Genomic DNA, 25,602 nt, shown 5'->3' on the forward strand with positions numbered 1-25,602 from the left:
TAGCCCTTACTGAAATATTCAGGATTCACCTCAAACTGTAAATATTTTAAAAATAATAAAATTTTGACTTAGTAAATGTTTCCCATTTACTCTATCATTGTCTCTCTGTTCTCCATTCCATTCTTCCATGCTACTGCTCTCCCTATGTCAACTCTCTTCTAGGACAGCTTCGGATGTCCACATTTCTGTATTATATTTCAGAAGGTGTTCAACAAAAACATCTTTAGAAACACTACGTGCAAGCAGCAAGTTTTTCAGGCTGTCATTTGGGAATATGTCAATCAGAATTTCCTTTTTAGCATTTTTGCAAGCCAACAAGCAAATCCTCACCCCTACCAACCAAGCAGAACAAAATCATCCAAGCCATAATAAAATTAGTGGCCTCATATTTCAAAAAGTTCAAAAGTTATTGCTTTATACATATCTGTCTGTAACATTTTGCAATTTGAACAGCAAGCCGAGGAATCCTCATAAGAACAAAATACAGAGTAACTGAATCTATGAACTGTGACAAAAAACTATGTTCGACAAATCTTATCTCGGCACAGGCTGGTGAAATGAAGTTACAGATTGCTAATGTTTATTGCAGCATGCTCACCATGGTAACTGAAATCATTGCATATTTAGGTTTACAAGATTTCCTATTTTTTTCCAGCTTGGATCTGTTTTCTTGTGAACAACAATTAAAAAAAACCATGTGCACATACCACTCAATTGAAAGAATAAAATTCCAGTTTCATAGCACATACCTATGATGGCCGATATGTCTTGCTCTTTTAATGTGCCCAACTCCTTTACATCCTGCTGTGGGACACCCTCCATGCTCTAAAGCTTCCACCAATTCCAAGGGACCTGCATGTCAGGGGAAATTACATGAGAAATTTAAAAAAGTATCTAATCTTTAAAAGTTATATAAATATGCAGGAATACCAGACTATCATAGTAAACGTGAAGAAGAAATAAGTCAACAAAACCTAATTTTAAAGTACTTTAAAAATGCATTCTGCAGAAGCACGATGGAGATTCAAACAACCTAGTCTACCACAGAAATAATTTTATTCTGTGTAAGTAAATCTCTACAGGAGTGCTACATCTATACAAAGAATGCAAATCTCGGAGGAACTGTATGACTTCAAATTTCTCTCCTATTAATTACATGTAGTTGGAAACTGGTTGTTTTGCAAGAGCATAGACAAAGTAAGTTACCCTGCTGTTCCTGAAGACAGGCATCTGTTCGTAATGGGTACTGACCTTCTGCATTTTTAGCTCAAGTTTTCCAGTGAACAAGATGTGAAAACAAAGGCTGAAAATACTACTAAAAAGAACAAGCCATCAGGTGATTTTTGACATTTTTACTTATCTGAATTTATGCGTCTATCTGATTTTCATGAACCTGTAACAATGACTCCTGCAGAGACATTAAAGCATGTAGCTGTCAAGACTAGCTTTGACACTCAGGCAAACATAGTATATAACCCATAGTTTCTTAGCAAGTGAGACAGACTTACTCCAGTATATGAAACTCAGAACACCTGCTGCACATTTGCAAACATGCACTGTCTCTCTAGTACCTGTTTTACTTGAAAAGTACATGAACTTGAACGTCCCCTCAGAGATAACAATAAAAAGGTCTACTTAAATAAATTTTCCTAGACGAAAGATAGATTCTTGCTCACAGATGGATAATGGAAAACGGAGAATTATTATACATAATTAGGACAGTCGAAAAGCATTTTTTAACAAATGTTCCAACTATGCTAATGTTACAACACTATGAGTACACTGAAGTCCAAAGACTTTTAAAGGCTTTAAAATGCTGTAATGGATGAGAGACTAGAGAATTTTATCTTTTCTACCTTTATGCAAAATTGATGCCTATAACGTAAAAAGTTAGTGGACTCAGAGGAAGAGTTAACTTAATAGGGATGCTTTTGTAAAGGGAAGTCCTACCTCCCTGATGCTCTGGTTTTGCAAAAACTAGCTCCCTACAAATGTTCTCTCTTAAGTTAAAAAATTGAAGCTCTCTAAAAACGTAATTTAAGAGAGCTGCAACTGGCTGTCCATATTTATGGAAGAAGCTGCTGCTTGCATCATTGTGAAACGATATTAAAATCAACACCAATACATGGCTCTTAATTCCCTAACTGCTATCAAAAAGGTCATAATCCATCATGACGAGTTCAATACGTCTTAAGAGAAAACATCATGAATACATAAATACTGGGAGCATAAGACCATTATGACGACTGCTCTAGGCTAATATTGCTGACATCGCACAGCGTTCACACAAAGCTTCTAGTATTAAAGACAGGAATCTGGACCACATCATTAAAAGGACTGTCTTACTGACTGAGAAAAAAATATTGTGTCTCGCAGTATTTTCTTCCCTCCTTCTGAAACCCTTTCACAAAACTTGAAATGCGCTTTAACTTACTTGGAAACAATATGAATATTTTCATAATATTCTATATTCTATACCATATTCTATGGTAATAATACAAAGTAATATTGTTGGAAGAATATATTATTCAATAATCATCCTATTTTAATAGTATTTGTGCAGTTATTTATTCTTTTTCTATTTAATGGAAGGTCACTTTCCCTCCTGTCACATTGTCCATCTTCGTTTTTGTAGCTTAACTAGTATCAAAAAGTCACTTCCACCAGTCACATCCTAAAAGAGATGAACAGTGCCTCCTACGCCACCACCTAGAGGAGATGATGTATTGTATGTGATGGGCATCTGTATTCTGTTTTTTTAATGTCTGCAAGAAAATGAACTTACATATTTTATACTCCCACCGAGGCTAAGATTTTTTTTTTCAATCTTAGGTAATGGAAATGTCGCAACCTTATTCAGCTCTTTTGCAATATGATACAATTTTTATTTATGTGGCCACAGACTACTTTTTCCCACTGGACTATTCCTTCATTCAGTACACAGGGTGCACACCTCAGATTAAGAAGCAGATATGCGGCATCCTATCTTCTCCTCATCATTCACTTTGTGCTTTGGTACTTACAGCACTCTATTCAGACTCTGCTTTGAAGGCAAATTGATTAACTCCCTAACAGGCAGTCATCACTGTACCACTGGAGTGCTCAGAAAACTAATGAATATACTCTGATCACGCTTTTGATAGGAAACTTTTCTTCTTGACATTTTAGAGACGCTGAATTGAGGTACTGAGATTTTCAGGTAACACGTTCACACAATCTGCGTGTCCTTATCCCAGTTATTTTACATTTAATTTTTTTCAGAGTACTTGGCATTGCTCAGCATTTCTTATTTTCCAAGCACAGCTCTTTCTGATCTCAGTTACAGCTCTGAACACTCAGCACTTGTGCAAACCATATGTCAGAGTCATAATATAAAACAATCCCAGAGAAGAGCACTCAATTAAAAATCATCTGTTCAAATTTTGGCTAAAGTGATTTCACTACATTATCCAGAAACACAATGGCATGGACAGGGATATCTTTACCACAGAAGTGTCTTCTCCCTGCAACCTTCAGTCTCATTTGTGACAGACCTCCCACTTCTTCAACAAGTAAAACAAAATCCCAGAGAGGGCAAGTTGGTAAATACAGTATTATTATTGGTACCATGGTTATGTTAGATTTATCTTCAGTGTGGGCACCATTAACCCCTCTTTGCTCAGCTGAAGAAGAAAAGGAAGTTAGCTGGTTTTGAGGATTTGCCTCAGCATTTGAAAGGAGTGAGCTAAAAAAGCACACTAACCTTCAAGAGGATGTGGACAGAAGGTTTTAAGAGTGATACCCTGTCCCTACTGAGTGCCACAGCAGTTTCATCACCGGCTTTGAGAGGGCCAGGGTTTTACACAACAGATCTTTACCGTTACTTCAGGTTTTGACTGTGGTTTTTATGCATACAGAGAAACACTGTATTTCCATTACAGTAAGGTCAATAAAGCTATCTACTAAAAAGTGATTAATTACTGACTGTTGATTTTGCACTAAATATCACATTTACATTATTTTGCATATCCTAGTTGCTACTCTTCCTTGGACAGCACTGGCAGGAAAAAAGATAGCACAGTACACATGCCTTTTAACACCGTTACATTACAATGATATTTCTCTTACTAAGTGGGGGCTGAAGAGGGTGTCCGGTTTTTGTACACCAGCCTGCAGGATGGATATCAGGGCTATCTACATCAGTCCAATAATCATAAATACTATCCCAGCCATCAAAATGGACCTAAAATCAAAAAGGAGAACAATACATTTTAGATCAGAAAAACTCTCTATAAAATCAGTTTCCCTAAGTAATCTTCAAAAATGACATGTCCATTAGAGAAGTCACTTTAAGAGAACTATTGATGTTACACAGAAAATACATGTACGTTAGATTCTGGACCCAGGCATACTCTCACTGAAGTAGAAAGAGAGATATGTCTTGCATCATCAGGCTCAAATCCCAGGAATAAAGCAGGACAAGTTCAGTTCTCACATTAATATTTAAATTAAACATGAATTTCTGCCTTTTTTCTCTCTCAAAAAACCCCAAAAATTCAAACACTTTTTAATCTCCTGTTTGAACAGGATTTAACAATAGCAGAGCAGTAAGCAAAGGACTAAAAAAATGGCATGTATCTATTAAAAACAAACAAACCCCCCCAACATACAAGTAACGATTTTACTAAAACCAGACTATAAAGGATAAGGAGTTGAAACTGAAAAGAAAATCAAGTATGTGACTTCCCAGAAAACCACCAGTATGGGCTATACATGCGTTTTTTTCAAGCGAAAGATAAGTATCTTAAAATCTTAGTTGATCTCTGTACTCAGATCTCTCGTGTGCCTGTGTGGATGCACATACACGCAGACACATACAAACAGTACAAACAGAGCTCTTTGAACATATGCTAGAGTCAAATTACCACCCTGGAAGTTACAAATCCTGTCATTTTAATAAATTAGACTGGAGAGGGGTTTTTTGTTTTGTTTTTTTGGTGGTGGTTTTTTTTTTTTTTTTGCATGACCAACTTAAAGTTTAGATAGAAAATGTGTAGGTGTGAAGATGATAGTTGTGATGACTCCCTACCACCAGTTAATTCAGATTCAAAATGAAATGTCAGCTGCATTTCCTGCTTGAAATACCAGGTATGCCTAATAAATCTGTACCAAATGTGCAAACACAAATATCCTTTACATCCCTCCTAACAGTTAAGGGCTTCAGAGCGTAAACTGGTTTTGTATGACAAAAGAAAAATAATTGAAGTATACAACTTCTGGAAAACTGCAATTTCTTAAAAATACATTATCTGAGTTTAATCCAGTCTAAAGTCCATAATTAATATAAACTTCAGAATTGCATAAGTCGCTGACGAGGCACTAGAGATCAGGGTTATTTTTTCATATCTCACTTATCTCTCTCTCTCCTCTCCCCGGAAGTTTATAGAGACAGATTCAGTTAACCCAGTCCAAATATTTTATGGGCCCTAATACAAATATCATAGCAGCCCTTTGACACTTGATATTAAATCATCACATTTCTTGATAGAATAGACAACTGTCTTGTATCAACTATTCCCAAAGCAATTTTCCAACTTACTCAATTCTGCTCTCTAATTACCTATGTCAGCAAATGTAACTAAGAGGATAATAAAACAACCCCTTCCAAAGAAATTATACACATATTAATCAGTGAAAAGGATGAGCAAAAGCTTAGCAGGACACAGCAATGTGACTCGTTTCTTCCTGTGCTTAATTTTACAACTACAGGATTTTGGTTTTACAAAATGCTCATCAGTCACTCAAGGAGGATAGTACAATAAGAAAGAGAAACTTACTTTTATTCTATAGTCATCAGTATCTACAATGGTTGCTACTCTGATAAATACTGGATTTCTCTTGTCGACCACTTCAAGTTTCATGTTTTTCTGAAAGCCATGAGAAGGTTTCTAGAAAAAAAGAACAATATCAAGTGAAACAGAAGAAAAACTCAAAAAAATCTCACACAATTGTAAAGTATATAAAATCCACAGAAAACTTTCTGCTTTGATTATCTCAAATCTGCCCTCCCCTTCCAACAAATCCAAGCACAAACACATCATTCAAACCAGTGTTGTTAAACTAGAGAAATAAAGTAACTACTTTGGGATTCCAGGTTCTCCTGGAATGGATTGGATGCAAGCCATACAAGCAAGTGGGAATCTTTATTTTAAATCAGTTGGGTTTTTTCCTAAACTCTCTTGAAAAGTTTTCCCAGAGATTTTGGCCAACAGTTCCAATGCAGTATTGAATAAAGTATTACATACCAGCAGCCTGAAATGTCTATGAAATTGTCTAGAGAAAACATATTTGTGTTTTTTAGTATGTGTTTTCACTTCATGAATCAAACTCTCTCTTTTCAGTCTCCTACTGAAAACATAACTAATCCACAGTATAACAGTAAATACTCGCTCAGAACAAACAGGACCAAATACCTGTTTTGTAATACTATTTTGGCAAAAAAGGTGTCTTTGTTAGGAGTATCAGATTTTATCTTTGCCATCTACAGTATGAAATCTAAAGCAAAAATTATTCCCATTTAAAAGGAACACATGCACAAGACGTTACGTTTTTTACTCTAGATTTCTAGGAAAATAACATATCTGTCCCTCTAAGACTTTCCAGAACATTGGTGCTTTTTCCTCAGCTGCAGCTTAAGAACTCTATTTTCTCCCATAATACAGTGTAAAATACCGTGACCGTCTCAGGAAGACTTCACCCAAACTGCAACACAATCAGCACTTTATTCCCATTAAATCTGCTTTCTTATTGTTTATCACAATTAGCATTAATATGGTTACCGTTATATTAGTACAGAAAGCAGGAAGGTGATTTTCTCTGGCTGTGAAACCAAAAGACAGAGCACAGCTGACCCCCATGCAGTCAAGCCCTCCTTCCCCTCCACCCTCAAAGCCAGATGGCCTTGTCTAAGCTACCTTTTGGGACCTACACCATCCCCAGCCACCCTCTGCTAATACGGTTTCTGGAGCAGTGTTGAGCCAGGCCAGCTAGCACTCTCCCTATTTCCTGTGGTCAATGTCTGCACACTTGTGGCATGTCCTGTTCGCTTTCCTGGTGCAGACACAGCCAAATGGACCTTGCTGCCCGGAGGATGCTGTGGGCCACTGGTGGGGCATTCCCACTGCTGAGCCCTGCGGGGTGGCTGTTCCCTGAACCCCAGGGGATTCAAACATGGATGCTCTGAGAGAAGAAGAAAACGTTTGCTTTTAGCTTGATGTAGTGAAGGTCGCAGCCCTCCACTGTTTTGACAAGGACTACACCTCTCAGATACCTTCCTAATCCTTGCTCTGAGTACTTGAGAACGTAAGACTGAGACATGTTATTAAGCCAGACGCATTTTGGGGTGATAAACTACAGGTCAGTAATAAACTCTGGCGATCTACTGACACCAGGAACTGCTAGAAGCACCACATTTCTGCCTTTGTTAATCCAGCTCTTAGCAAAGAGTTATTCAGAATTAGTGACCCTAATCTGAAAAGCTGAGGCAAACCAGCTTCAGCATGCTGTGAGACAAGGGGCTGGGAGCTACCAGCCATCTGACGCTGGCTCCTAACAGCAATCCTTTTTGCATTACTGACCAGTCCACTTTCCTCACTGAAATCCTAAGAAAGATCAGTGTCACTAAAAGAAACTAGCAAGTACAAAGCTAAGAGAAAAGGATGCTGCCCACAAACACCGTAGTTAAGCTGGGGAGCTGCCTCTGGTTGCTGCCCATGTGCCCTAGTCACATGCTCACAGAAGAAGTCTACTGAAGGATATTAAATACAAACTCTAGCTTGGCTACTGTCAGAGAAAATGGAATAGATGGGCAACCAGACTGACCGCATACAATCATTTTTACATTCTCAGTGTAATTATTGCACCATTTAAAATGTACAAATAGAAATACATATGTTCAAAATATGTTATGATGACTCAGTAGCTATCTCGTTATTTCTAATAACTAGGCAGTAATTCTCCATAGCAAATTACATTCATTAGTAATATTTTGTAGCATTTAATCTCATTTATAACAATTAAAATAAAGTAATAGTGATTTATAATAATAATTATCTGATTTCTAACAGTGAACTGCAAACTTGCATAAAAATAAACCACCTATTATGCAACTAATTAACGGGAAACATAGGAACACCATATATGTATTCTCTTCCTAAACTAATTAATTATATGCACTTAAAAGCATGAAAAAAATATAAGCATTTTCTCACCACTTTAAAAGCCCTTGCAGGTGCAGGTAATGAACTGGTTTCTTCCAAATACTTCTCCCAAGAAAAATGCTTAGCATGTGGATAATCTGGCACAGAAGAAATATGGTCAAAATTAAACACTGCAGTGCAAAAACCAAAACTGATGTCTAATTTACAGAATGCCGAACACTTTTATAACATTGTTCTGATTTATGCTTCAGATTTATAAAATAATTACAAGAAAGGCTATTCTAAATTGCCTCTGACACGTTCACCATGCAGGTTAAAAACCCCAACAATCTTCTCATACACAATACTGAGTAGCTAGCAGAAAAAGTCACAATTGCTTTGGATATGAGAATATAAATAATGTGGACTGAAAAAATCTGTCCACTTAATTCAAGAATTTCATTCAAGTATTATAAGCCTAATCCTGTATTTTATAAACAGTAATTTACTGGCAAACACAATCTAACCAGTGACAGCTTTGTACCACAGTAGAGCACACTTGACTACTTGCTATACTTCTAGTGAATTTGGTTTTACAAAATTTCTAAAAAAAATAGCCCAGACATTTACTATAAGAATAATTTACAGACAAAGATGCTGCTGCCTTTCTGAGAAAGTGTCATGTTTACAAACACTTTATGTAAAAACCACAAAGACAGCTTTGCTCTTAAAGAAAAGGCAGTGCCTGTCCTTCGCCTTTAATTTGCACTGGAAGTTTAACTAGAAGTTTAAACACTATAATTCATAATCTAGAACAGAACAAAACCTATTTTGATTTGTTTTAAAAGGGATTTCACTGAAAAATAGGCTGTAATTAACCTCCTGACAGACAGATTGCTTACGACTCTTCAAGATTGCTGGCTATTAGTATTCCTGTCAAAGTTGGTTTTAACCAATTAAAATTTTCCATATTCTCAGACCACAGATGGCAGTTTCTACAACAGGGCATATACATCATCCAGCTATACACAACAGCCCAGAAAAACAGTGGTCATCCTATATTCCATACTAATGAATACACTTTCATTCTTCTGTATCATGTCTCTCATTGTGTTCTCCTCCTTTCCAAAAAGCCCTTACAAGTTTGATTCCTTGATCACATAAGGCAATCTTCTCATCAACCCATTATCTTGCATACTTAGTTCACATGAAGATGTTTTTCTTATGCAACAATCTCACACACCTGGAATCTGTTTTATCAGCATTTTCACAATGGGAGTCTTAGAATAAGTGAATGCATTCAGCCAAAAATACAAACTTGTTCAGATTCCAAGGGGTATCATGGATAGATGTCTCTTTACTAAAGCAGCATACACGTGCATACTTAACACCTAATGTCTATTGTACTTCTACTTTGAATATGTTATGTCCTGTAAAAAAATTTAGAACTCCCCAAATACCAATTCTTAATAACAGAAAGAAAAATTCAGGCGAGGTGACAATAAGCTTATTGCAAGTTTTAATGCTGCTAGCTAACTATAACCTCCTTAAATCTTTCAGATGTGTAGTAAGATACAAACCTGGTGGGGTGATGAGAGTTCTTTTATGTTCTTTACACCATCCAACAGGATGGATATGTGGGCTAGCTGCCTCACACCTGGAGGAGAAGGATTAAAAAGGGGATTGATAATGCAGTTCTTCAGACATCCTATTATGCTTAGAAAACAAGACATACAAAAAAGTTTTAACAAATTCCAAATCACCTGTGACATCTTCAACTTGCTCTTAAACTGCAAACATGACTTTAAGATATGAATGCATTTAACACAGACTTGCTACCACCTACAGAAGCATAAGGCTCTATTTACAATTTCACGGGAAGATCAAAAAAATCAAGTCCTTTAAGTCAGTGGTAGATCTCCACTGAGAAGCTATAATGCTGGACCTGAAAAATTCACATGTAGAGACTCTTGGTAGAAACATGTTGGCTGGTTGCAAGAACACAGTAATCCCATCAAAGATAGATGGGGTTTTGCAGTGTCAAGACCAAAACTTTAAACCAAAAGCTTAAAGACCCTGATTAATGATCCAGGTTGCACCTGGAGGCAGATTAGAAAATCATGCATAACTGCAATGCACTGTCAATAACAAGTACAAATTCAAAACCGGATTCTGAGTAGTTTGAATAGAGCTATAAACACGTTATTATAACTCAGCAGCACATAATCAAAGTACATCTGAGAAAAACTGTCAGCAAAAAAAGAATAAAATAGCATTTTAGGCCCCAAACTGCCTGAAAGAACCCAGAGCTAATCAGTGATCCAAGACTGCAAATTGCTTTAAAAAAGCTGATCAAATTATTTTACTCAAGAGACTAACAACTTCCCATATTTTCTGTCATGTGCATCGAATTTTGCACTAGTGCTGTGGCCTGTGGTGCACCACAAGAACCACAGAAGGCTAACACAGGCAGGGTGAGCTACACTTGACATGGGCTAGCATCTGTCTGAAGCAAGGAGAGATCCCTCTCACTCTGCTCACTGGTTTGGTTACATTGTGCTTAGAAGAAAGCAGCAGTGGGTCCTGGCTATCAAGTTCTATTAGCATCACAAAAAAAGTGACACACGCTGCAAAAATGTAGTTGATATAAAAGCAGATGAGAGAAAAACGGTTTAAACATTCAGTATTATTAAATTATTATATATAGAACTATATAAATTTACCACATATTGGTATATTATTTCCTAACATAATACATTATGTACAATATAACATATCGTGTATATAATATATAATGTATATACCATAATTATTATATTATTACTCAATATTATTAGGAAAGGCAAAAAGTAAGACTGACCTACAGGAAAAGTAAAAAGCCATCAGACTCTGCTGTGAAACATGCACCATCCCTATGTCTGCCTCAATACTTAATGACTGTTTTTGAGTTGGCTGAACAATTAACAGTTTTTTAAAGAAGTAGATAGCACTTATGTAGTCAGGGTGACTAAGGAACATCATGCTGACACAAAAAGCTAGCATTATTCTGCACAGCACTGCACTATGCCGTACGAACATACTGTTTGCCTCTATTCAGCTGGAAACTCACATATAACCATGTAATCCCCATGTAGATCTGTCCTTAGGGACCTTGCTTCTCTTAGGAGCCTGTCCCACCTAATTTATTCTTTAGTTAGATAAATTCAATATTACAGTGCACTATCTCTCTCTCTCACACTATATTTCCAAACCCGAAAGGTGCTTCAGTAACCGATGTTAGATTTTCCCAGCTACGCGCCCTCTCTCTTCTGGACAACCCCATTAGCATTTCCATCTGTCCAGTGGCCACAAGTCCAGTGCCTCACTCAAATGACCCACCAGGGCCAACAAACTGCAGCCTGAGTAAGTTGAAGTAGCTAAGGCTTTCATTCCCCGGTCCCCAGGGAGGGATCAAGAAACCAAGCTTGAGTAGCCAAGCAGTAATCTAGATAGAAACACCGTCTCTCCCTCCTGCTGAAGGAATGCTGCTTTCCAAATACTTCTCAAATATTTAATGAGAAAAGAAGTCAAGCAGAGAGCATCCATGCATGAAGACATGTACTTCATGTACAATAATCACTGTATAAAATACTGAAACACTCATTGTGATTCAGTTTCTGTTTAAGTGATTCAGTTTCTGTTTCTGTAAATTAGCAGACACCCTAATGTCTTAAGGCTCAGATGAAAATGCTAGATCTGCAGATCTCGAACATAAACATGTTTTCAGGATTGCAAAAGGAAATACAGCACAGAAAAGACTGTAGACTGAACCCTGGGCTACTACCACATTGCAATTTTGAACCTGTGCTGCACAGAAGAAAAATGAAGGAGCACATCATATTTGGAATACACAGAATAACACTAATTTTTTTTTTTTTTAAATCTGAAAAGTAATTTTACATGATGTCTAAAATTCAGTATGGATGCACTTCAATAACAGAAACGCAGGCTGGGTGTCTCAGAAGCACTGGCTCACAACAAGCACTCCTCTAGCCTTCTACCTAAAAAGAGTCAAGCACTAATGATGAAAAATAGTGGCCAACCTACTATAATTATCTTGTGGCTTTATGTATGAAACAGCTCTGCTAGTATTTCTTTGTAATGATGCCAAACAGATCAATTTCTAGCAGATAAAACCTCCCTTTGATAGACTCTGTAATGGTTCTGACAATAGCCAAGGATTCAACTTGCTTCAAGAATACTAATCTTTTGTCCTACTACAATACATAAAGCTATACTGTATGTACTTAGTCTTTATAGTATCATACCAGGTACTCTCTAAATCACTGAAGTTGCCAGTAATAAAAGGAAGCAAAAGGACTTCTGTGATAATTTTTCATTGTTAAAACTCAGCATCTGACTCCTAGAAATGCTCTTCTCCAAACAAATCAGAGAAAAGGTGAGTGCTTCATGCTCCCTTTGTCCTCTTCCTTTCTCTTTACAGTAACTGTGAAGAGAACCTAACAAGGAAGGGGGGCAGCACTTCTCTTTCCTATCCCTCTCAAGTTGGAGTTTTACATGGAAGAATTTTACATGGATGAGGTATCCTTCCGCACTGGAAGGACATATCCTCTTAATTCCCGAAAGGTTTTGGAGTAAAGTCCACAGATTATTTTTCAAAAGTCTCCAGAGTTAAATTTGGGAACACGTCCCATGCTCATGAGTCACTATGGTATTATCAGTATTATACTTAAAATAATGAGGTAGATGTGTAAAAACACTTATCAGGACAAACCTTCTAAATGCATTTGTTCTGTTTTGCTTTTTCAAGCATAGTTGGAACACACATTTTTATAAAATTCTGAAAAATAAATGCTACTGAACACACTTCTTGCCTTGAAGATTCAAGAAGCAGCAAGTGACCAAGGTATGTTTCAATGAAAGATGCACTCCTGGAAGATGCTCTGACATTATGGCAATGGGAGTGAACATAGAACACATAGCAACGAGTGCTACACACCACAGCACTGAAAAATAGCGCCATAAAACATCCACAACATTTTGATTTGCTTTAAAAGAAAAAGAAAATATTTGCTTTAATAGAAAACCCCAGTCATTACAGATAAGTCTATAAGAAACTTCTGTAACCATGGTGGCCTCAGGAAAAAACAACATCCCTGTTTCAGCAAAACCAGGTCATACAGTCCATCTTTACCTACTGATTTCACACAGCCTTTTAGCTTCTGACAGTTACACAGTTTCTTGACTGTGAGATGTCAGTCATCTAACTGTGCATAAAAAAAGAAGAAAAAAAAAAGAACGAAAAACATAGAAACCATCCTGCAGCCCCATCTAGTGCGTAAGTGAGAATACTTCATCATTGACAAGTGTAAAGGAGGTATTATTTTAGGTCAGGACTTCCCAAAACATGGCCCTGTGCACATGCACTATGACTCATGGTTCTTTAAGATTCTTTTATCTTCTTTTTGACATAATATAACCCATTCAAAAAGACTGTTCCTTTCAAAGAAAGAGTGGAGCAAAGTTAATTATCTCAAAAATGAAACAAGCAGAGCGCAACTTTCAAGGACTTGGCTGTTAGCAAAGTAGCAGATGCTGGTGGAGAGCAGAACTGGCCTCTTACTTAGTCTCACACCAAAGTCCAGCCTGTTCCAAAACTCGTAGAGATCAGAAAATGGTTCAGAAAATGAAAAACTGACTTCTCTTCACGAGGTACTTTAGAAATCTTTTTTTCTATGCAAGATGGACAGGAACAAACAGTGAGTGAAGTGTGGGACATTGTACTTTCTCACACTCCTAGTAAGCTGATCCCAAAAGCTGACTGTAGCACCTTCTCTGCAGGGGAAGTTCAGACCAAGCCAAGGAAGAGGGCAGTCAGAGCCCTCCGACCCAGCGAGTTTGGGCTGCAGCATGTCCAGCATGGCCATCACTACATCTCTCCCGTGGGCAAGCAGCAACAAGCTAGCACAGCTTTACCTCCTGTGCAAGCTCTGACTGTGTTTGAGTTTGGTCACAAAAAAATTAGGAAGCTGAGGCAACGTAAATCTGTGTGTAAGCAGAACAGATGCAAGAGAATGGAGAATTGAAAGTTAGCATGGACCTGTAGTTAAATCACAGTTCAGACATACCCAAAGATTCCCAAATGCTATTTCCAGATTCAGACAACCATAAGAAAATTTGGAAATTCCACTCAGAGGGAATGTCTTTGGCTCTCAAAAAAGTATTATTTGTTTCATAAAAAAAGATGGGACAGACGGAAAGGACCTGATGGCTTGTGTCATATAGGTCAAAATTCTCCTTCCTGAAGGAGAGCTTTAAATTTGTTAATTTTGTTCACTTCTCTTCCCTCTAAAAGCCACTGCCAAAGAACAATTTAATAGGATTTAGAATGCACTGAAAGTATCACCACCATGCATTAAAGAGCTGCAGTAACGACTAATTCTAGCCAGGGTACTTATTTTCAACCATTAATGTATTTTGTAATACTCAGGAGAAAGTCAGGAAGAGTATCTTCAGGCTGAAAGCTTAGGCGATGGTAATAGATTTCTGTTGCCTGAACTCCAATAAAATCAGTCAACTATCTTTTAGTTATCCAAGATGAGGAAAGGCCTTTTAACCTCTATGAAAAAGTTCAATCTACTCAAACAAACTAAATCACAAAAGGTATACAGAAAAAAAAGGTACTTGTTTGAAAATAATCAACTACATACACTAAAGACATCATTTTTCCTTCATTATAATTCTGAGATTGAAACTTATATGCAGGCACAGGGAAACTGTGAGGCTCCATTCTGGGTAATTCCAAAAGAACTTTCAATTTTTAGTTACAGACACCAGTCAGTAGATGTGAAGCTTATGCACCTAAGATATTTTAAGGCCCTTACAAACCTGGTATCTAAAATTAGAAGTGTAAGTGGGATGCATTCAGGATGCATTTTCAGGCTCTCTTTTGGTCGGACCTTCCACTGCTGCTTTCATTTGATGTTCTTTTCTCCCATTTTCTTTCCTTCCTCCTCTATTCACTCGTGTTCTCAATCACAGCAATGCAGAGAGGTAGGCCATGCCACTCAGAATTTAATTTCCATGCACAGTATTTCCAGCAGTATCTTCTACTCCTTCCAGAAAGCTATTTTATGATTTCACCAAAAGAACAAATCTTCACCTTGGCTTCAGTATAAATACAGCTCCAGTGATTTCTCAAACACATATATATTTTCCACTTAAATTTTCCCTTATCCTTTAAGAAGGTATTATTTCATATGTATTTCATATGTATTCTACATATTAAATTCAGAAAACCCACTTCAGAGTATAATGTAAAGCCTGGTTATGTACTTAAAAACTGCTTTTCCCTCTTCTGAGAAGATTGGTGGACAAAATTCCGGTTGACAGGGGAATATTAACAAGCCTGAAATTCAGTGTATGTCCACTATACACAGTGCTATGTTTTAGAGAGATACCTATCGTGCTGGTTTTGGCTGGGATAGAGTTAATTTTCTTCATAGTAGCTAGTATAGGGTTGTGTTTTGGATTTGTGCTGAAAACAGTGTTGATAAAGCAGGGATGTTTTAGATACTGCTGAGCAGGGCTCGCACAGAGCCAAGGCCTTTTCTGCTTCTCACACCGCCCCACCAGCGAGTGGGCTGGGGGTGCACAAGAAGTTGAGAGGAGACACAGCCGGGACAGCTGACCCCAACTGACCAAAGGGATATTCCATACCATATGATGTCATGCTCAGTATATAAACTAGGGGAAAAGCTGGCCCGGGGACTGCTGCTTGGGCTGGGCATCAATTGGAGGGTGGTGAGCAATTGTTTTCATTTGCATCACTTGCCTTTCTTGTTTGTTGTTGTTGTTGTTATTTTCCTTTTCATTACAATTTTTATTATTATCATTATTATTTTATTTCATTTCACTTATTAAACTGTTCTTATCTCAACACACGAGCTTTCTTGCTTTTACTTTTCCTATCCTCTCCCGCATCCCACCTGGGGGGAGTGAGCAGCTGTGTGGTGCTTAGTTGCCAGCTGGTATAAACCACAACACCTATGCTACCTCTGAACAAACTACAGGTCATATTGCACTATGTTTGCCCTAAAAGCTTTGCCTAACTGCTGTTTTCATTATTAATTAATGGCACAACTATTATTAGTGAGCATTTAAATATCAGGAAATTCAGAATACCTTTTCCCAGTCCCCAGTCTCCTGCTGCTTTGTAGAGGAAATGTATGTTCTGTGTTACTTCTTCATGGAAATAATCACTAATCTTTCTGGTCTTTGACTCATATGGCCTATTATCTTGATATTCAGTTTTTGACTTCACTGAAATGAACTGCTGTTTCAATAGGTTAGTTCTCCTACAGCTTATTTGTCATGTAGCCCATACAATTATTATTTCAAGAGATGAACTCACAAAATTTTGAAGTTACATAATAGTTTCATGTTATTCTCATTGAGGTAGTGCCTAAGCAGTCATCAATGCTCTACCTGTTCTGCAGTAACTTACTCTTCCAAGAATGTAAGGTATATTACTTTGCTCCAAATGATCTGCCAAAAGAAGATGCAAATGCAAACACAAACCTGCACTGTGACAGCCAAAGCCTGAATTTCATTCAATATCTTTACACTCATAGTATGTCCTGCTCCATCCACTGACTTTTCTATATAGATACACAAAGCTCCTCCACCATACAACATGCAGAAAGATCATCTCTAACACAGGTCAGCATAGCAGGATCCCAATTTTCAGAGGAATGTAGAACACAAAAGACTAAACCCAGGTTTTGTGACTATCCTGATGCCTTACAGAAGATGGCTAAGGATTCGTCTGAACAACGTAAGTGGATCAAGAACCTTATGAAAAAATGCAGTCTTTCTTTCAATTTACAACTATACGTAAACCTAATTCCAAGTACAATTAGTCACATTATCATGGTACACATTCCTCATTAAAGATATCAACCGCAGAGATACTATGTAACTGAAATGAGAAATTAATCCACAACTCCAGATGTAGCAGCACACATGAACACTCATTTAACACAATCTAAACATTTTTTATGTGCAATCTGACATGGGAAATTGGATTCCTCCAGTCTGCCACTGAGACATACTTTGGTGACCATGATTACAACTCTAGCAAAAGTTGGTATGGGAACTCTATCAACAGTTTGGAAAGTATCACAGAAAATTGTGCTTAAAACTAAACACATTTCTGATATGTCTCACTAGAATACAAAACAAGAACATCATACCAGTAGTCGTAACTCTCATCCCAGTTGTCAAAATGAACCAGAAAACGATTGTCCACCATGTCTGTTACCGTAGCAACACAAATGAAAGTCGGGTTCTTCTTGTCTACGGCTTCTAGCTTCATCCCCACTCGAAATCCCGAAGGAATCACTGTCTATATAGAAAAAAAAATTTAATGGAAGATAAATACTATAAATTCAGAAATCTCCCCAGTGTCCACAATCAATATATTCATGTCATTTCTAAGTTTCCCAATTAGCTGCCCCACCAGAGTGGCAGCAGCCTAATTAATTGACATGAGAGACGCTCAAACACAGAGAATTGTGTTTCTTGAAATAAAAAAGCCCTAAACATGCTGCTAAAATTAAATGTGTTGGTTTTAACACTGTCTTAGATAGGCTCTCTGAAAGACCATGCCTGTTCCACAACATTATGGTGCAAGACACAGTACTAATAACAAGTCTTAAATTTCATTTAATACACCATTTCTGAATGTGCCAGATGAAACATTCAAAAAGATTAGTAAAAAATTCATTAATCAGAATTGCCGAGGTGAAACTGAAGTGGAGATTGTTACTGAATTTGTTGTAAACATTTTTATCTTAAATTTCAGGTCTCAAGTCTGCCATCGCTGAAATGTGCTGTGAGTCTCTACCACGCACATGAGCATACTAGCAACTTTCCACACCATTAGTAACAAGTGAGTACTTACTGCATTCTGGTTTTCAAACAGTGATTTAGGAGCAGCTTGAGCCTTGCATGCCTTTAGATATGAGGGCCAGCTGAATTCTTCTTCCTTGTATCCTAAATGAGGATCATAAAAGAAGGGCAAGAAGTGATAGGCATGAGACAAGGTGCATGCAGGTGATTTGATCATAGTTGATGAAATTATTTTTTCCATCCAGTTCTGAACTGTTTCTTACAAATTCAACTGAAAAGATTATGCACTGTTAACTATTCATTCTAATTTTATATAAACTACACTGGGAAAATTTACTTTAAAAACTACCTATTAATTCTGCCCCAATATGAACTCAGTGAGTCTCTGAGGGAGCACTGGTTTGGATTATTAGAAATTTTAGCAGGACTCACTTTAGAGGAGCTTATAGAGTTCAAAAGAAAGTTGATGAAGCTTTTCTATTTTTATTTGGGCATCTGGTATTACAAAGAGGAATCACATTCATTATTTAGGGCTGGCTGAGCTTCCTTACCAAAATGTCGAGCTTTCTTTACACTAACTGAGCAAAATACTCTGTTTTCTTGAGCTGCACATTATTAGTTTCTTATAGCTGGCTACAACTGACATTTGAACTGTTCCTAATCTTCATCTGGGAGGAAGAATAGTCATATAAATAAAGCACTAGACAAGAACTCAGGGGATTTCAGCTCAGTTTCAATTTCACCTTCAAAACAAGCTGGGGAACATTTCTTACAAAATCACTGCTCTATCTTGTGATGTCGGACCTTGCAGCCCAGGCCATCAAGGGAACTGAAGGTCCTCAAGGGGCAGAATGTCTAGGGGGAGCCTAGAAACTAAAATCCATACTTCTACCATGTATCAAAAAATCAGTCTCAGGAAGATATCAGTTTTACACTATGATCTCCCTCCCTTTGAACAAATCTCTCCAAGTGGCACAGGCTACAAGACACGTCTCTGTCTCTACCCAAGAAAACTGCACCTCACCACCTCTATGCCTCGTGGGTACCAACTAACCTCCTTTTGGTGGTCTGACTGACACATACACAACCAACAAGCTCCAGGCAAGTGTTCTCCAGCTGCTTTCCAGTCTGTTGCTTCTACTTCAGAAATGGCAAAGGGCCTAGAGGCCCCAAAGCTCTTCCCACTATGCCAGTCAGTCTAATAAAAAAAATTCCCTCCTCCACCAAGAGGACATCCTCAGGCTACCACTAATACAGCATAGCCACTACTAGCTTTAAAATTAACTCCCTATGTTATATCAAAACAGTTGTTTACACCATGCCCAGGACCCCTTATACATTTACAGTGTAAACTGTCCCCTGCATGGACTTTCTGCATTTTTTTATTGTATGCGTACAGCACTTGGAAAGAAATCTAAATTTCTGTTGATATTTTGCCTTTTCCAGTTTCTTAGAGGAAAAAAAAATAATTTGTAATATATTGAACTGCATAAAGTAATTCACAAGTATCTGTTTGCACTTCTAGTCTATAAAACAGTGCTAAGATTCATAAGCAAATAATCTTTTTCCTTTATTCACCTGTTAAATAATAGTTACAGGAACATCTATTTTAGTTCATACGTTACAATCCAGTAAAACAAGACCAAACCCACCACCAATTTCAGTGAGTGATTGCCTGAACTACTGAAATGTGTCATCTCTTGACTATTTGCAGTGTTATTCAAATATGCCATAGACAACAGCTCTGTTTAACTTTCTGAGAATCTCATACTTTCCAAGGAACCACAAGTAAAGAATCCTTTAACTTCACCTTCTCCACATCTTCCTTTCTCAGTCTTCATTTTAAATATCAGCTAACATAAATTAACATCCAAGCCCAAACAATGATACTTTTCTTTATACTCGAATTGCCTCTTGTCTTGATACACTATAGCTGTAGACCAGTTGAAATAATTTTTAAAGGTATGTGGTATCGAGGCTTTAATTTTCCCTTTGCAATTCTAGAGGATATTCAAACCTAGCTCAAAGCTCACACTCAGCAACACAGAACAGCCACCTACTGCATGTGTGATGGCATCAGGTACTGGTACTGGGACAAAGTCCATGGAAAAAAATTTGGTTTCAGTAGATTGTGAAACAGTTTCTACACAGTGTGGGTCTTCCAGTCACCAAGTGAGAAAGGAAGATCTCTAGCTCCTACATCATCTCTCAAAAAAGGACCAAAGGTGAATTTGATTTAGTCATTGTAGATATAGGCCAGTATTCATGAACTAAAACTATGGTTTTTATTAATTTCCAGTCAATTTACAAACACATAATACGAAGGCTAACTGGAATAATGTAACTCGTTAAGTAGAACAGAACAGACTATTTCAGTTGGAAGGGACCTACAACGATCCAACTGCCTGACCAATTCAGGGCTGACCAAAAGTTAAAGCATGTTGTTAAGGGCATTGTCCAAATGCCTCTTAAACACTGACAGGCTTGGGGCATCGACCGCCTCTCTAGGAAGCCTGTTCCAGTGTTTGACCACCCTCTCGGTAAAGAAGTGCTTCCTAATATCCAGTCTAAACCTTGCCTGGTGCAGCTCTGAACCATTCCCACACATCCTGTCACTGGATCCCAAGAAGAAGAGATCAGCACCTCCCTCTCCACTTCCCCTCCTTGGGAAGCTGTAGAGTGCAATGAGGTCGCACCTGAGCCTCCTTTTCTCCAAACTAGACAAGCCCAAAGTCCTCAGCCGTTCCTCACAGGACATTCCTTCCAGCCCTTTCACCAGCTTTGTTGTCCTCTTCTGGATGCATTCAAGGACCTTCACATCCTTCTTAAATTGTGGGGCCCAGAACTGCACACAGTACTGAAGGTGAGGCCACACCAGCTCTGAATACAGCAGGATAATCACCTCCTCTGACCGGCTGGTTACACTGTGTTTGATGCACCCCAGGATGCGGTTTGCCCTCTCGGGCTGCCAGGGCACACTGCTGCCTCATATTGAGCCTGCTGCTGACCAGGGCTGCTCTCCACATAAGAGTAGATAAGAGTCATAATACAGCAATACATTTTCATCTCCTGTGAATCTGAATAGTCTGCTCACTTTGACCTATCTTTCTTCTTAATGACTTGTTAGTGAAATTTTATTTTCAAGAATTTGTGAAACTACACCATTATTAGGACCATATGGGCTCCTGAAGCAGAACTTCAACGTGCAGTTCATGCCTCACATTTTTCACTAATGCCTGTTTTTGATGGTGATAGGATCATAAGCCTTGGTTTTAAAATTCATTTTTAGCTTGTTTACATGCTTTCGTTTATGTTGATTTGCTAACACTTGTTTTTGTTTAAAAAGAAACACTACAGAGCTGTATTATTCTTCCCAAAAAAAGTCAATGCAATTTTTACTTTGGGACCTTCAGTGACAGACAGTTTTCAAGGCTCTCCCCTTTTCTGCTGACTGCAGAGATCGCCTCTGAAGTTGTTTCAGAAGACCAGGTGGCCTCTGCTGCACCAACTTCTCCCTTTGGTATCCAAGTGATTCTTGGCTTAATCCAGGCAGAAACCCAGCAGTATTACCACAGTGGAGCCCACTCTGCAGGTTTCACCTCCGCGAGACAGAAAAGCGACCTCCTTCGCCCACAGAATGAACAGCATCCTGAAACACCATCTTTTTTCTTCCCGCAAAACCCAGTTTGGTTTTGCAGCTCCGCTCCCCTGTGTCTGCTGGAAGCCCAGCGGCAGCTGCCTGTTGCCTCTGCTGCCATGGGGATGGGAGACACCCTGCTGTGAGGCCTGTCCTGCCCGCTGGCACTGAGAATTACCTGCCCTTTCCATTTTAATAAACAAGGATACAAACACGCATCGGAAAACATCTCTAACAATATTCTTCCCTTCTCATGTGCCTCACACCCCCTCCAAGTCCCCTCCCATCACAATAAATAGCCTCCCATCCCTCACAAGGGAAGATCAACTTAGACCTGTTTGGAAAGTTACCCACTTTCAACCCTCTTAGAAAACAAGGAGTTGGTTACCGGGCCCCAAAATCCCCCTGGAGCACACCCTCCTTACAACCCCCTCCTATGAAGCAGGACACTTCCGCCCAAGCTTGCAGGAACGATTAACCGGGGCTGCACTACACAGAAAGACGGCAGGACTGTCTGCTCCTTTCTCAGGCCACCAGGTCCCAAATAGTTTATGGTTTACACCGTAAGTTTGCATTGTATCTGGAAAGCGAATGGCTACTAATGCAACCTTTGAGTTCTTCTGTGAGGTGGTATTTTATATAAGATACTGTGCCCTATGTCATTAGTGGTATCAACTTTAGTGTCCGTATGATTTGTAATGGGCACGAAAAAGAAATCATTATAAAAATGTCATACCACAGCAAAACATAAGCAATCTGTCTAACCCAAGAAAAAAAAAGCACAAAAAGCCCCAACAACCTAAGACTGGCATCTTCTCCCTCCCCTCAGAATAACAGAACTCCACAAATATCAGTAAAACATAAGCAGTGAAAGCCCTTCTGCTGAAAAGCTAGAAAAAATATGTTTAACTGATGAATGGCTGTTTGCCCCAGCCTCCTTCCAATGCACGACTCTACCATACTGCTTGTTCTTTCCAGTTCCTCTTCCACCCCACATGCAAGCTAGGCTTGCACTGGGACAACGGAGAAGTCCCACAAGTACAAGAGCAGGTTTCAGCCATCACACCGTACCTCATCAATGATGAAATGGTTTACCGCTGAGGTGAAGTGGCAGAGCCAAGCCATGCATGGATAAAAATACCAGAGAACAACCTTGCTACTCAAAATCAAGAATACGTCTTGGGGATGGTAGGAGTACACAGCTGTGCAGGATGACAACCAGAACCCTGATAATTACCATCATATATCTTCCTAACTTGTCTCCCTCGACACCTCTGATAGGCTCCATGACTTTCCTAAGTAAAAAACCTACCCGCTGCTTCGGTATGGTGAAAAAAAATAAACACAGAAGAACAACATTCCCAGCAACTTAAAACTAGAAGAGAAACTGAAAAAACTTTTCACTAAAGTGACTCAGAGACAGACAGTAACTTTCTTCCAGCAGCAATAATTCATTGTTAACAAAAGCTTAAGCCTTCTAAACCAGGCATTTAAGATGGAAAAGATGACAAACCTTCATCACAGATGTAAAACTTACTAAGCATGCTGTAATGACATCAACAACTCTGTAACTGGGGACTACTTATTTGCTACATGTAACTTATTACTTCAGTGGAGGCCAACCTTCTGAGAAATTCTTATTTATGTTCAAGAAGTTGCTATTTCTGCACAGCCAGTTATCCAGAACTATGTCCAATGAAAACTCTGGTACTGGAGCGGGAGCACAGAGCACTCCTGCCTGTAGCCAGAGGGGAGCTCGCAGAGTGTTCAGAATAGCAACACACGCTCCTTCATACTCCTCCACGACTCAGGTGCAGAAACGCCACCCTCTCCCACGCTGGCAGGCCCTCTGCCTATACACCTTCAGTGGCTTTACTCTCACTTTCCACACCCCAGCAGTTACATCAACAGTTTTATAATTCTCCATAATGCACCCTCTTGACTCTGTACACTCATCATTTTGCAGCCTTGTGAAACCACATTATCCTACCCTCACTCTGTACGTCGAAACACCACATTCATTTATTTCTCACTCTCCTGTCTTCAGAACTTGCTCCCTTCATCCCCACATATTCCCTTCCTACCCCAAAACAGTGCCCATTTATTCCTTTTTTTTATGGTACAGTTCAGTGCAGATGTACTCCATTTGCCAAAATAAAGGAGTTACATAATCTGAAACAGAATAAGCAAAGCAAATTAAGTAAGCAAGCAAATTACACCTATTTCAATATATGTATACCATTTACATAAGCTATGTACAAATTATGCTTTCAGGCTTGTGATCTTACCCTTTTTTCTCCCTCCTTATCTGTTCATTCCTCTTCTGTCTCAACTTCAAGCTTACTCTTTGCGGCAACAGCACAATCTTTATTAGACTGCGCCAACAATGTACTACAATGGTGATCAATATCTAGTAATGAAAATATCCTAACACCTTCCACTAAAGGATTCTCAGCTGCCCGTAAGACCAAAGTTTAAGCATACATTTCACCAGTATGCTGCCATTTTACTTGCAATAAGCATTCACCTGGGGTCTAGGTTTGTTGCTTAACTTTCTTTCCTAACGCCTTATGAATTACTCTTACGGTTCATTTTGTTTTCTTGTTTTCTCTGAATTTCCACTGAATAAAAAGGTAGCATTTCAACCTCAAGATTTCAGAAAGACTTCAAGTGGAGTTTAGTTAGCCATGTTCAAATATTCTGACTAAATGAACAAAAAAGTTTCTGCCAAAAAAAAAAAAAAATTACAGCATTACACAGATAGTCTCAATCTCAGAGCTATGGAAAACGCACACATTTCAAATGAAAAAATACCTTTAGGTGGATGAAGCTTGTGACCTGTTTTCTCACACCATCCAACAGGATGAATGTCTGAAGAATCAGCGTTCACCCAGAAATCATAACAATCTGGGTATCCATCAAAATGGAGTCGTATTCTGTAGCCACAAACCTAAAAGGAAGAATGTACAACACACAACACTATGTTTTAAGATGTTTGCCCTACACATAACAGCTTCTGTTCAGTATTATGTATAATAACAGTGCGTTTTCAGTCAGCCTTTTACTTCTGCTCAAGCCAACACTGGATGAATACATTAATTTGATAAAAAAGAAAGAATAAAAAAGCAAAGCTATTCTCAATCTGAGTGCCTCCTCTTCTGGTGATAAAAGCTAGATATTGACCTTAGTGTTCAAAAACTAGAAAACTGTTCAACCCAACATCAGAATAAAACAGAAACCCTACAGAAGGGCATGAATACATCTGATACCACCATGGACGAAGCGCAGATAATGATGCTGTCAAGCTATCCCGATTAATCAATATGCAAGAGAGCACTCAACAATAACTATGTGCAACAGGCTCTCCAAAGAAGTACTGAGAACTATTATTAAAGATGAGAAGTCAGTGGCGCTATCCCCCAGAACTTCATTACTCCATGATGTTAACGACCAAGAGGAAGAGAAAAACAGGACACAATCCCTCTCTCTGTACAGAAGTTCTCCACATCTTCCCAAGCGCCAAATGCCGTAACTCTCCTGCAGTCATCAGTGAAAATCTCTTTACATCAATGTCACCCTATTTTATATTTAATTTATACTTTTACATAACTTTCATTTTGCTGTCTCAGAATTCTGTGGAATTCAAGTCATCCTGCAGTAAACCATGACCCATCACTTAGTGCTGAGCACAAGGTGCACAGGAAATACTCAACCACTGACACACCATCTGCAAGAAAATGGAAGAGATAGCCATATCCCATTTCTGTGGGTATGGGCCATGAAGAGATCCAGAAATGGGAACACAAAAGCCTAGGCTATTAAAATATAAACTGCAAAATTACAGCTGCCTAGAATACCAGTGATACAAAGCAGAGT

General features: G+C 38.5%; 1 protein-coding gene across 1 annotated transcript in view; it reads right to left on the bottom strand.

Annotated features, from left to right (window-relative positions):
- Positions 1–25,602, bottom strand: part of L3MBTL3 (L3MBTL histone methyl-lysine binding protein 3) — an 85,258-nt gene that overhangs the window by 25,214 nt on the left and 34,442 nt on the right. The window contains exons 9-16 of the mRNA XM_059827835.1: positions 24,541–24,676; positions 18,142–18,233; positions 17,432–17,583; positions 9,758–9,834; positions 8,250–8,335; positions 5,817–5,927; positions 4,108–4,222; positions 750–852 (exon numbers count right to left, since the gene is read on the bottom strand). Coding sequence (XP_059683818.1) covers positions 750–852; positions 4,108–4,222; positions 5,817–5,927; positions 8,250–8,335; positions 9,758–9,834; positions 17,432–17,583; positions 18,142–18,233; positions 24,541–24,676 — 872 coding nt within the window. The remainder of the gene's footprint in view (positions 1–749; positions 853–4,107; positions 4,223–5,816; positions 5,928–8,249; positions 8,336–9,757; positions 9,835–17,431; positions 17,584–18,141; positions 18,234–24,540; positions 24,677–25,602) is intronic.

Source organism: Gavia stellata, chromosome 2 (assembly GCF_030936135.1).
Source record: "Gavia stellata isolate bGavSte3 chromosome 2, bGavSte3.hap2, whole genome shotgun sequence".
NCBI lineage: Eukaryota > Metazoa > Chordata > Aves > Gaviiformes > Gaviidae > Gavia > Gavia stellata.